The 13,026-nt window shown below is 38.1% G+C and overlaps 2 protein-coding genes across 2 annotated transcripts; one reads left to right on the top strand and one right to left on the bottom strand.

Moving 5' to 3' along the window:
* Positions 1-4,158: 4,158 nt before the first annotated feature.
* On the bottom strand, positions 4,159-8,072 carry alg2 (ALG2 alpha-1,3/1,6-mannosyltransferase). Its single transcript, XM_041248204.1, has 2 exons — positions 6,952-8,072; positions 4,159-6,211 (listed from the first exon to the last, which is right to left on the bottom strand). The coding sequence occupies exons 1-2, from the start codon at positions 7,258-7,260 to the stop codon at positions 5,312-5,314; spliced, it is 1,209 nt and encodes a 402-aa protein (XP_041104138.1). The 5' UTR covers positions 7,261-8,072; the 3' UTR covers positions 4,159-5,311.
* Positions 8,073-8,190: 118 nt separating this feature from the next.
* sec61b (SEC61 translocon subunit beta) lies at positions 8,191-12,759 on the top strand. The gene is made up of 4 exons (XM_041248205.1): positions 8,191-8,346; positions 9,284-9,381; positions 10,002-10,103; positions 12,336-12,759. The coding sequence occupies exons 1-4, from the start codon at positions 8,344-8,346 to the stop codon at positions 12,421-12,423; spliced, it is 291 nt and encodes a 96-aa protein (XP_041104139.1). The 5' UTR covers positions 8,191-8,343; the 3' UTR covers positions 12,424-12,759.
* The last annotated feature ends 267 nt before the right edge of the window (positions 12,760-13,026 follow it).

The following is a 13,026-nucleotide window of genomic DNA, read 5'->3' as shown; positions in this document are numbered from 1 at the left end:
AGGCCTTTGGTCAAGTTTGAGGCCTTTCTATAGTAAGTTGAGGTGAACTGGATTCCCCGAGGAGAAAATGACAAGTTTCACAAGTGACCTTTCTGCACTTGTCACCAATGGTCTAATTACCAGCTCTACAATGAAATGAAGCAGCAGTCTCTAGTTGCCTGCCATGGCTCAAGATGGGTGTTTTGACAGAGACATTTTGTTGTTTTTAAAGTAAGGGTTGAGGTCAGGGATTAAGAGAAGGTCACTAACTCCTTGTGATCCCTTAGGACAATGTAGACATATACCGTGCTATTGGCACTGAAAGCTTACATTGATATATCAATTATTATTGTAGGACTATACTTGTTAGAGACCACCTCTGTCCTAACAACTTTTTCATTTCCATATTCAATTTTAAGAAAGTTTAAACCAGAATTTAATGGAAACAATAAAAAATAAAATAGCACTTTCATTGACACAGCCCCACAAAGTGTTCCCAACACAATCTCTGGTCGGTTGGTGACAGTATATATATATATATATATATATATATATATATATATATATATATATATATAGGACTTCTGATTTTCAGTGCTTTACCCTGCCTTCTCTACTCTCCTTTAAGAATTCAATTGACACCTGTTAAGCCATTTGTGTATCTCAATCACAACTGAGAAATGTTATTAGTAACATTGATTTAAGCTATTCTTTTTTTTTTCTGTGAAACAACTATATTGGCCAAGCCTTACTTTTTGATGAAAAAGCACAGCGTACAAAACGAGATCACAGCATGTTAATAAGCAACTAATCTTTATTAAAGCTATAATGAAAAAGAAAGTATTTTATGCTGGACACACTTTATTACAATCATTCTGTGTGAATAACGAGGAGTCGCTTCTACTTTGAAATGAAAAGGGAAGACTTACCATTTAAAAGCCCATTTAGTTGTTTCATTGAAACCCCCCTTAAATTAAATCAATTTTACTACTAACATTTCTCAATTGTGACTGAGATACACGAAAGGCTTAACGGGTATCAACTGAATTCTTAAAGGTTACTGTAAAAAAAAAAAAAAAAGTTGGTGGAAAACACAGCCAATCAGAAGCCCTGCATACATAGTAATCAGGGATATGCAAGTTAGTCACTTAACACTACCATTAACATTTCACTTAATGTTACCAAGCTTTGTAAAAGGACAGGTACTTGTTCAGATTTTTTATATTAACTCACATTAATGCACCAAGATGCCTTGGAAAAATAGGCAAACATCATTCAGTACAGAATATCTACAGAATGGTTTGCAGACCCCAATTAGCACTAATTGTGGATTTATCTAATCACAGTCTGTAAAACCGGACACAGATCAGTTCTACACTATTGTGAACTGACTATACACAGTTAACAAATGAAATGGGCAGTCAGTCCATCTATATTTGAAACAATAATGCAATGCTTTATTTTTATGTTACTTGTTTATTACTTTAAAATTATCCATGAATAAAATGTTTCTTTTTTTAAAACTATAAATATTAAATACATAATATTTTATTGAGATCATCAATCTGACAGTAACACGTTTCTTTATGATATTATTGATTGCATTATTAAAAAATCCCTAGGCGACTGTTTACGAACCCGACATAAATCTTTTTTTCCTTCTACAAACCCAGCTTTGCTAACTCTTACGAGGTATATGTTAATACAATTGAATATTTTATCGAAGCAGTAACATCTGAAATCCATAATTTGTAAAGCATACAATTCTTTGTATAATGTATAGCTTGCAGCAATAAAGCACTAAAACCCTGCTGAAAATTACAGCAACTGACAAGCTAAGATTTGTAAATTGAAATAAATATATTCTAGCCTCTTAGTGAGCCCCAGGAAGAATATGAAATTCCCGTGTTTACAGCAAACAGAGAAACCTAGGAGAGTAGACGATGAACAGTTGACTTTAGGACACTACAGTTAGGGGGTTTTCAACTGACCGATTTTTTTTGGACATGAACCAACACGCCCAGCTGAAAACCAGCAAACCACAAACTCTGACCAGTGTATACCAGCTGGTATTTCCCTCAGAGAAGGGAGAGGACAAGAAATGTAGACTTGTTGTCCAAGTAAGGAGATCCATTCCCTTGTTTTATCATTAACATTAAAACTAACTCTATCGAGATAAGCCCATTAATGTGTCGCCGCTTCTAAACACATTAAAACTTCAGATGCTGTACAGTACAGTATATCCTGTATATTAACTGGCCACTTTATTAGGAACATGCATGGGAAATTGAATAAGGGTTTGTTTTATTATAAAAAGAAACTACAATTATGTAATAGACTGCATGTGAAACCAGCATAATAAAACCAAATGTGTTAAAGTTCTGTAGAACTTCCAATACTCAATACACCTTCTCCAAATTGAACTCACTTAGAAACTGAAAGCAATATATTTTACACAGAGAAAAAAAAAAAAAACATGCAACTGTGGTAAGAATAGCTAAATTGCTTAATACAGCGAACCATTCAATTTGTCTACAAACAAATTGGACCCAGGATACATTATCTTTACAAGTCACAAATTATCTCATATTTTGTGAGCTGATACTTACCCTCTGGGAGATGAGATATAATGTCTCATACATTACAGGCAGCCTCGTTTCCTGCAGACACTGTCCTTGCAGTCGGGCACTGACCTCTGTGCTGTCACTTTTAAATCACCGCAATCGAGTGATCCAAGAAGCCTGCATTACATCAGCCTATAATTTCTGTTTAAACCACCACTGGAGAAATCCTGACTAACCCAGACCTGCTGGGCCCAGACCATGTTCAGATTAGTGATTTGTATGGAGTGGATCGGGTGATGCTGTAGATATATCATATATACCTACCTGTTTAGAAATACTAAAATCAAATGTTACAAATTCAATGGCAAATGTTTTAATTAGAAATCTTTCTTAACGCTTCTGGGTGACTGAGAAAGACTTCTAGTCAAAGTGTTTATTATAGTTTATTTTAGTATTTCTAGATTTGTACAATTGTAGTACTGATAGTTATATGCTACACACCAAAATGCTTTGTCAGTTTTAAGTTTTTGATATTTTTGTTATTTTATGTTTAATCGACAATCAGTAGTAACTCTTTGCATTAAATAGAGACAGCTGTAAATGTTGTATGCACTCAAAGAATTGTGGTACTGAAGTTTGGGCTCTATAATCTATATTTCTTATAAACTTCTGTATTTGACTAATACCAAAACACAAAGCACAGAGCACAGGGATTAAAGTGATTGCGGCAAACAAAACCTTTCAGAAATCTTTTGTACACTTCTGTTCATTATATAGGTCTCAAATGCACAGAAAACATGATATTGCAAATGACGTCAGGTCAGTGTTAAGCTGGCATGGCAAGTACATCCAGTGCATAACATAAGGCATAAGGCTTTACAACTGGAAAAATAACATGACTTTGTGATTTCCGTAATGCAACTCCAACTGGATCACTGCAGGGCTGTGACAGAATTTGTTTCTATTTCTTGATTTCATGCCTGTCTGAAGGCCCAGATCCTGAAGCTGGCAGTGGCAACTTCTGTGATGCTTTTGAAAAAAATGCAATCTTTTTGGTGAGAGACAACTTTGGGATTTTTCAGCAGAAGTAGTTATTTCTGCTGTGCCACCGTCAAAAAGACTTTGGGCAGATTCAATCAGCAGTGTATTCTTCATCATGTTACCTTAAAAATTTATCACAATGTTTTTACAGTTTCATTTTACTTTTGGTCTATAAAATAAACTTCCTACCTTCAAATTGTATCCACATGGTGAATTGTGACAGTATTTGTACTCCACTCTCCAATACGATTTGCATTGTGGTCCTCGCGCATATGCTACCGAATATAGGTTAACTTTGAGCCTTGTTATAAGCAATGCAAAGTTATGCTGGAAACTTTCAATGAAATTTATAAAAATCCAACGCAATTATTAAAATTGTGACTACATTTAATTTATTCTACGAACACATTTCACTGTATAAACGATGCCACAAAACATGAAAAGCATCAGTCTAAAAACAATTTACTAAAGGTTATTCAAAAACACAGTAGCATCATATTGCCTTCACATGATTCCAGTCTACTTGATATTTCTCTATGGAAAATTAACGTACGTTATGAACAAAGAATGAAAATGAAAGAAACGCACTTTATTTTTAAATGCAAACTGCTACAGCGCAAAAAATACTGCATGGCGCCTTTCAACCTAACAAGGAAAATATTGAAACTTAGTCAACTAAACATGAAAAAAAAAAAAAAGACAAACTCATTGCAGCACTTTTGGCCTACTTTGGACATATTAAGTCAACATATGTTTGCGTTTTTGGCTTAGCAGACAGCGTAACAGTATGTGAGCATTTTAATTTGTGGGTTATTACTATTAAAACCAAAATTTGTGAAACTAATCTTTTTTTGTACACCACCCTATTTCATCATTCGTTTCACTTTCCAATTTATTTCACAAATCCACTTATAGTCCTCACTGACTAAAACAAAAAAACAGTTTGTTGACGAACATTTTCATCACCAATTTCATCAACGAAACTAACACTATGTCTGGTACTATACTGGTTAAAGAAATGTCTTAGTTTTGCTTCTCTTGCCTTTAAGAAGTCTGTTACACTTCACAGGTCATTTCACCTCATTTCAGTTTGTTCAGGGTGAAGCATCTTACTGGCTGCATAGCATGTCAGACATTAGGGGAAGCAGCTGGTTGCCTACTGACAAAACAGAAGGCTCTCAATGGGTTGGGACAAATTTCACTTTCTGGGTGAAATGACCATGCAAGTGGAAGACTATCTGAAAACAAGGCCTGCAAATGAAGATTTTTTTTTTTTTTTAAACATAGTATAGTTCCAAATAAATCAGGACTTAAAATGAACAGATGTGTTTGAGAAAACAGAGATTATTTTGAAAACTAAACACTGGAGACTAATTAGTAGATGAACGTGCATGGAATTATTTTGTTAGCTACAATGGGATGAGTCTGAAATAATACCTACTTATATAATGTGGCAACAATGTTTATTTTTTTCCAATAGCTAAAGAGATTTTTTTTTTTTATTGGAACAATTACAAGGAATGCATGGATACAGTACATGGTCTACAGTTATTATGGGGCTCTGTAGTCCATCTAGGGTGGTTCAAAGTAATTGCTTTTAGAACATCGAATTTAGGTTTCTTAAGGATATACAAAAAAACTAAATTGAAGTCCAGCTCAAGTTAGAAAATATTACAGGTTCCATGTAATCATTCAATTGCATTCAAAATACCTTCTCCATGTGTGCTTTATTCTGTCAGTTTACAGATGTATTGGTACAGTTGTTCCGAAAACGCATCCAAAGAAAAGCGCTTTAAAACCCGGTCTCTCCCGGCCTCCCCCATGCTTGGTCGTTGGCCGGGGTCCTTCACAAACTTCTCCATGGCCTCAGCGAAGCATGCTGGCTGGGGATCGCACAAGAATCCAGTTTCCCCGTTGGCTATGGACTCAAGCGGGCCTCCTGAGTTGACAGCGATGACCGGACAGCGCATGTACATGGCCTCCACAGGGACAATGCCAAAATGCTCATTGCTGGGCGTGTAGAGGACGCAGGTGCAGTGATGGAGGAGGGAGATCTTCTGCTCGTCAGAAAAGGAGCGCAGGAAGGTTACACTGTCCGATAAGCCAAGCTTAATGGATAAGTCCTTGAGCTCCTTGTAGTGATCCACATTCTCTGGCACTCTCTCGTCATAGCCACCAGCCATCACAAGATGAACCTTCTTCCACTCACTTCCAGAGAGCCTGCCCTGAAGGTCCTTCAAGGCTTCCAGGGCCAGGGGCAGGTTCTTCTTCCTCTCGTACCGGTTGATAGATAGGAACACAAAGCTCTTCTCTGCTGGGACCAATCCGCCAAGCTCTGAAGGTTCTATGTCGAAGGTGCTGAAATTCAGCGAAGGGTACAGGACGTCTGTGTGCACACTGGACAGGGACTTAAAGGTACGTTTGAAGACGCCTGCTGTGAACTGGCTGTTGACCACCACACAGTCAGCCATGCCCGTGGTGGCCTCCTCCAGGCGGTCGATGGGAGCCCTGTAGATTCTCTTGAGGAACGAGCTGCGTGCTGTGAGGAGCTGGTCTGGGAAGTGGCAGTAGAAAAGAACTTTCTTCTTCCTCCTAGCGAGTCTGATTACAGGGATGCATGCCGATACCTGAAAGATGCACCAAAAAATAAACTTAAAACAATGTTGTTACAATAAGGCATTGTAAACTCAACGGGAATGTCAAAATACATGCTTGATGGATTTATTAACACACATGGGTTTTTATATACTGCCTTCACATACAATGGTTATTTTTCAGCATAGTCCTGCTTGTTTATATTTTTTTAAATCAGAAATCCTCTGGAAAAACAACTTTCTGTCTGTGGGGTTCGCAACATTGAAAGATCATGCTCCCTCCTGAAACGCCGCTCTTTCATGTCCACAAAATTGCTACTCATTTCAATCTCAACACCTGGATACACTTGAGTAAAAGATGCAAATGTATTTCCAGCAGATTTAACTCTGTAACCCACATAGTATGAATAAAAAAAAATCAAAACAGGGATTGTATTGGAAAACACAGGATACAGCAAAGGTAATGTATTTCTTTCAAACACTGCAGGGCGTTGTGTAACACTTAAACTACATGCCCACAGTCCCCTGGCAGTTATCTGAAAGCATCCGAGGTGTAGCCTATATTAGGACATTGGTAACTGTCCTTGTATAAAATAGGTTTTTGCCAGTTTATGGTAAGTTCATCGGGTAGCACTTAATTATTTATTTATTTATTTTAATTAGTCATTACAGGAAACTAGATAAGTTACACAACCTAAAATTGACCCAGTTATCCCAAATGTATTTAACAAAACGTTGCTATATTTGCCAAGACAAACTTCTGTTGGACTAACCTGGTCACAAAACACAACGTCAAATTCCACCCCGCTGAAGATGATGAGGTACAAGGCAACGTACACCATGCGAATGTAGGCGCAGAGTGCGTGGAAGTATCCGCAGATGCTTGTGGGCAGCCAATCCCCCACGCAGACTATGGGGAGGTCGGGGTCTTTGGTCTCTGAGAAGCAGTGGTCTGGGTCGTAGTGTGCGGTCCATATCTGAACCTTACAGCCTTTGGAACGTAGTGCCAGAGCGGCATCCACCACAAGACGCTCTGCACCGCCGATCCCCAAATCCGGGTGCAGAAACACCACATTCACCATTGTACTAGTAGCTCTGATTAATTTTATATTAGAACACAGTGTATATAATGGATTATGTAATTACTGTTTTATGGTTTAATCAGTTTATTCTTCCGGAGAGGAGCACTGTCTCTGTGAATAAAATCCTATGGTTTACTTTTTTAACAGTTTGACGCAATGACCAAGCCAAGTTTAACCTGAAAAAAAACAGCAGTGTACTGTTTTATTCTGGTAGCATTATAATCGGTCAGTTGTTTGTAATCGACAGCTACAATCCTATATAAAAAATGGTAATATCACGCCTTAACGTGGTAAAATGCGTGGAATGTAATTTAATGACTAGTTGTTATAATCAACAATACAAATATTAAACTTGCGTTTTCATCAAGTAAAAATACAAGCCCGATTAAATATCAATACAAATTTTGGAAAAACAGTGCAAAATAAACACTTGCACATATGTCAGGTATAAACTACCTTTGTTATTTACTACCAATACGATTATCTACACACCTAGAACATGCACAGGACGATATAACCCCGACCACACTTCACAATTTGCTGCGAGCAGGAAGTGGTTGTGGATTACGATGAAACTGAAGCGGTTTGTTTCCCATGTTGGCTCAATTGCGCTGTAATTTAAAACACTGCTGAACTGCGGTGGAGCCAAAATGGTCCCCCTTTTCTCGCAGCCTCTGCTTGTACACTTCACTCGGGGACACGTCACCTCATTCTGGTTAACTACCTCCTTATCTGCCTGGATTTTAACACTGCTTCCTTTTATAAAATAAGATTAGATTTATTTACAATGGTTTTAAAATACGTTTCAATGTAAATTTTAACATAATACTCGCGAATTCCTTATTTTTTTACTTGTATTTTAAGTTCATGTTTTTTTTTTTTTTTTATACTCAGGTGTTTTTCAGGACAGCTCACAAGGTCCTGTGCCGTTTTGTCGTGGCTTGTTTAGTGGCCCGTCACCCTCTGAAAATCTGCTGTTGATTTACAGGTTCAATACACAGGGTTGCTCCAGAGGCAAACGCTCAGAGGGATCCTGCAGATAACAGAATTACCCCTGAATAAACGAAGAGAGACTATATAAACATGGTGAACAATATTTCCTCTTATATTTTATATTAGCTTTTCGGTGAATGATTAAAATAAATATAGTTTTGTAGCCAGCATATTGATTTGGTTTCCTGCTGTCTTTTGCTACTGAACTATACTGAAAGCTATTATTTTTGTCAATTATGTGCATGTTTGTCTTTAGCAATACAATGTTTTCTCATCATAGTATTTCCGAGTACCACGAACTAATTGTCGTAAACATGAATGAATGACGCATGACTACTACGACTGGTAGTATTGCAGACGTGGCTGTAGTGTAATGTGCTGGTGCCACAAATTTTATAGAGTATGGTGTATGTGGTGGGGGGGTTCGGCTCGGCATCATCATTTGTGTAGTCTACAGTGATAAGGTAGTTTCTGCACAGTGTTTGAACATAATTTAGTGTGCTCTACTTGCTTGTTTTTTATATAGTCAAGTTTGGTGGAATACACTTACAGCTATATATATATATATGTTGGTCATTATTATGAATACTGCAGCACAGCACCAGATGTAGAAAACCATACCTTACATGTACTGTAACTTGGCAGAGACAAATAAATGTTGCTTTTTAATCTGAATTACATTTCGTATAAGTTAGTTTAAAAATAATAAAAACTTTGCTTTGTTTATACCCAGTTTTAAAGGCCACGTCACCATTATATATTTTACATTGGACAAGGTAGTCCTGCATACAAGTACTGCCCTCTGATAATGGAGTGAGTAGTCATGCTTAAGTGTGTAGAACATCGCATTCCTAACACGCTCTGAATGTGGCGAGTACATTTTTTTTTTTCTAAATACCAGCCCTACTAGTTCGTGTGTTGTGTTTTGTCTGTGTCCACAGTGTTTCTTTATAGTTGTATGTAATGATACAGCTTGCATTGCATCATCATGGATTGTCCACATTATCAATGTGTGTTTGTTTTCTTGTAGCCTGGCCCTGCAGCAAGTGTGACCAATGTTGGCACCTCCAGTCGCTCCCCCAGCAAAGCTGTTGCTTCCAGAGCTGCTGGTTCCACTGTCAGGCAGAGGTAAAGTGGCAGAATTGTAGTAATCAAGTATTACCTCTTTGGGGTTACAACGTTCTGCAGAGTTTTGCTTGATTCTCCAGTCTTTATATGCAAGTCTGATATAGTCATTTTAATCTGCCAGGTATTAGGACAGCAGTCATTAAATACACTAATTTGTAGTAACTGAAACGATTTACCTTTTGACTTGGTTTCTTACAAGCATTGGCACACCATTTGAAATGCACAACTCTCTGCTGCGCACAGGGCATTAGGTGGTGTTAATCCCACTGTAATACATGTGGCACTGGGTGTCAATCTACAATACTCTGACAGGGTAAGTGGAATACACCCCAGTCTCCTAAAAGAAAGATGTTATGCTACCAAGGTGAGAATGCTGAAACAGCCATATTTAGCAGTGGAATGTTGCTTTGCAGTCTTAGTAGATGCAGCAGTATTTCTTCCGTCATACCTTTTTTCTGTTTAGCGTTTACAGGGGGAGATTAGAAAGTTAAGCCTTTTTTATTTTTTTATATAAAATTGAAGAAATCCAGCTGAAAATAATTAAATGTTATTTCCGTATTCTAAATGCATGTTAATTCAGTTGCTGGCCCTTTATTATTATTTGTGTTCCCTTTTTGTAGGAAAGCCACTAGCAGTGGAACAAGGAGTGCAGGCCGTGCATCCTCTGCAGGCACAGGAGGAATGTGGAGGTTCTACACTGAGGACTCCCCCGGTCTCAAAGTGTGAGTATAGTCAGGGTATCGTTTTTCTAAAGTGCATCGTTGCTTCAGCTCACTACAACTCTTACGGATGCCTGGCTCTCATACTGAGTTGTAGTATGCAGGCTTCTCTTGAGCCATTTGACTACCCCCTTTGTCTTTCAAGAATAATGTTTTAAACCCAGCTATATTGAGAATTTAGATCCCAAGTATATAACAAAAACAGTGTATAGAAACTGCTACTAAAGTGTAGGTGGACTACTTGCTATAAGTAGCTTATCAGTGACCTGCTAACAGCTTTGCGGTAGAAAGGTCCATTACATGTAAACCATGTCACTACTGTTATGAAGCTTTGGAGTGAACTTGAACTCTACAGAGGCACCACATATCTTGTATCATAATGGCTAACTGGGGCAGAAACTGAATTGGCGCTTCTTGGTGTTAAATGTCACAAATTAAAATGTCATTACAGGAATAGTAATTTGCAAGAGAGTCAAAGGGCTACAGTTAGATCGCTAAATACAAATAGCTGTGGTAATCATTCAAGTAATAAACCTTCTAGCTGTAGCCAAAGCCTATTATGTGGTCATATTTTTTTTCTAGCTATTCACTTCTCCTCTTCCAATTTTACTGAAGTAGGATTAAAAGATCAGAATTAATATATGCCTAGGACCTGTGAACTAAACTTGCACGTTCAAACATTATCTAAGGTACACCACCGTAAACTCAACTAGTAACATGGCAGTTGATAGCAGTTGTCTAATGGTTAAGTTAATGTCACTATAATTGTACTAATTTAGAAATAAACTCCAATAAATTCAGGCAAAGCTGCAGAATTGTGCATATGTTACACATCTTGACCCCTGTGGTTATCCATGCATTTCATACCTGTAATGGATGTTTCTAACAAGTTACGGTGTCCTTATATGGTCTCGGGTTTTGCACTCCCATTGTTTGAAAGGTTAATTATCCCTACTGGTCTCATGTCAAGATATCCTAAGCCCCTTTCACACTGGCACTTCTACCTGGGTCCGGACCCAGGTTCGGACCCGGGTTCTGGTTACCTGGGTCCGGACCCGGGTTCTGGTTACCTGGCTCACAATCCCTCATAGTGTGAAACCACATACCTGGTTTGTACCTGGGTTGACCCGGGTCCCAGCGACCCACCTCAGGATGTGGAATGACACGCTTTGGCCCAGGTTGAGTGAGACTAAATGCATGATGGCCGTTCGTGAGCCGACTTAATAACAAACAGCCATGCCTGCATGAAGGTTTCACTTCCGTAAGGAACATTTCTGTTTATTCTGTTTAACCATGTTTTTGTTGATTTGGGACAGAGCGTGAACCAGATTGCAGCAGTAATGTAGAAACATTTACTGTAATTAAAAATGTGCCTGATGGTTCAATGCAGAGAAGCTTGGATGGAAATGTCAGTAACAAACTGCTTCCGGGGCATTGATCCGTGCATTGTGCAATTGTCTGTCACCCAGGTCAACCCTGTTTTATCAAAAGCAGTGTGAACTCACGTACCTGAGCTGCATGACACCAGGTCCTGACAAGGGTATAGCATGCCAGTGTGAAAGGGGCTGTAAATGTTTTAATTCCTACTTGAGAATGTAGTGTTTGGTTGACTTGAGTTCCCTGGAGGCAGTAGAAGTTAAGTACTTCTGTTCCAGCTTAGTTGTGCCCATATTCCAGGAGGTATGGTCATGTTACCTTGTTTGATTTGTCCTTGCTGAATTGTAATTGGCTTGGCAAATTACAAATCTTGTTGAATGATCCTGAAAGTTGTGACACTGCACCTGAAGTCTTAGCATTAAGTCTTATTTTTGTTTCCCAGGCTAATTTTATTGTGTTATGATCTTTATAGTAAACACTTCACCCTTGGTACAAGCTTTCCAAGCACTTGTGATGTTCCTAACTAGATCAAAGTAGATGATATTTATTAATTCAATTGATGCTTCTAAAGAAAGAGGAGAGGTTTGGTGTAATCTCATTTAGCATGTGCCGTGTGTGTGTATTGTGAGGGTATCCGTTAAAATGCACCATTGTTTCAAAGCACCACAGATTAGTTATCTGGATGCTATTTGGTCAGTGGTTCTTGCACTGGTTTGCAATGCTATCTTCACCTGTCACTTATGCCTCTATTAACCCACATTGAGTGATAAAGTTGTGGACTCCCCCACCCCCAGCTATTACATCATTACAAACTGCCCTCATTCTCATGTTTGTCTTTTTTTTTTTCTTCTCTTCCAGTGGCCCAGTTCCAGTGCTGGTCATGAGCCTGCTCTTTATTGCATCAGTATTCATGCTTCACATCTGGGGCAAATACACCCGCTCATAAACTAGTGAAATGCACCACCAACTCCCTCCATACCTGCCATCTTGACATTTGTTTGACCTGGACCAATTATTTAATTCAATGACTAAAACATTGTGGCTCTGATTATTGATAGTTGGAAAATGAACACTACTCCTCCAGATTGTACAAAAAAGCAGTTAATGGGATGTGTTTAATTTTTTTTAAAATTTTATTTTAACAAAGCAATTCTACACCTGTACCACTCTGCAGTCTTTAGCTCCTGTTTGTTTGACCAAGAAGAATTCCCTTTTCTGTATACAAAGCATTTGTACAATCTGTAATGTATTGCTGTACAATAAATACATTTTTTTATATATATATATTGTTGGCTTAGGGTCTGATTTTTAGATCCTAGTGATGGTACCACTATAACCATAGGCTCCTAATTTTATTCACTTTACTCTTCAATGTGATTGTACTTTTTCAATTTTATAAAATCATAGCATAGTCACTGTTGAAACAAATACTTGTCACAGCATTTTTGAAACTAGGAACACATATGAAATACCATATGTGGGAATGGTAGTGGTAGCGCACGATTTGACACTTGTGCTGTTTCTGCTTGTGTTGATAGTGGTGTAGAGT

The sequence above is a fragment of the Polyodon spathula genome, chromosome 4, assembly GCF_017654505.1.
Source record: "Polyodon spathula isolate WHYD16114869_AA chromosome 4, ASM1765450v1, whole genome shotgun sequence".
Classification (NCBI taxonomy): domain Eukaryota; kingdom Metazoa; phylum Chordata; class Actinopteri; order Acipenseriformes; family Polyodontidae; genus Polyodon; species Polyodon spathula.
The sequence above is the reverse complement of the archived record's forward strand: the minus strand, read 5'-3'. Positions and strand labels throughout refer to the sequence as shown.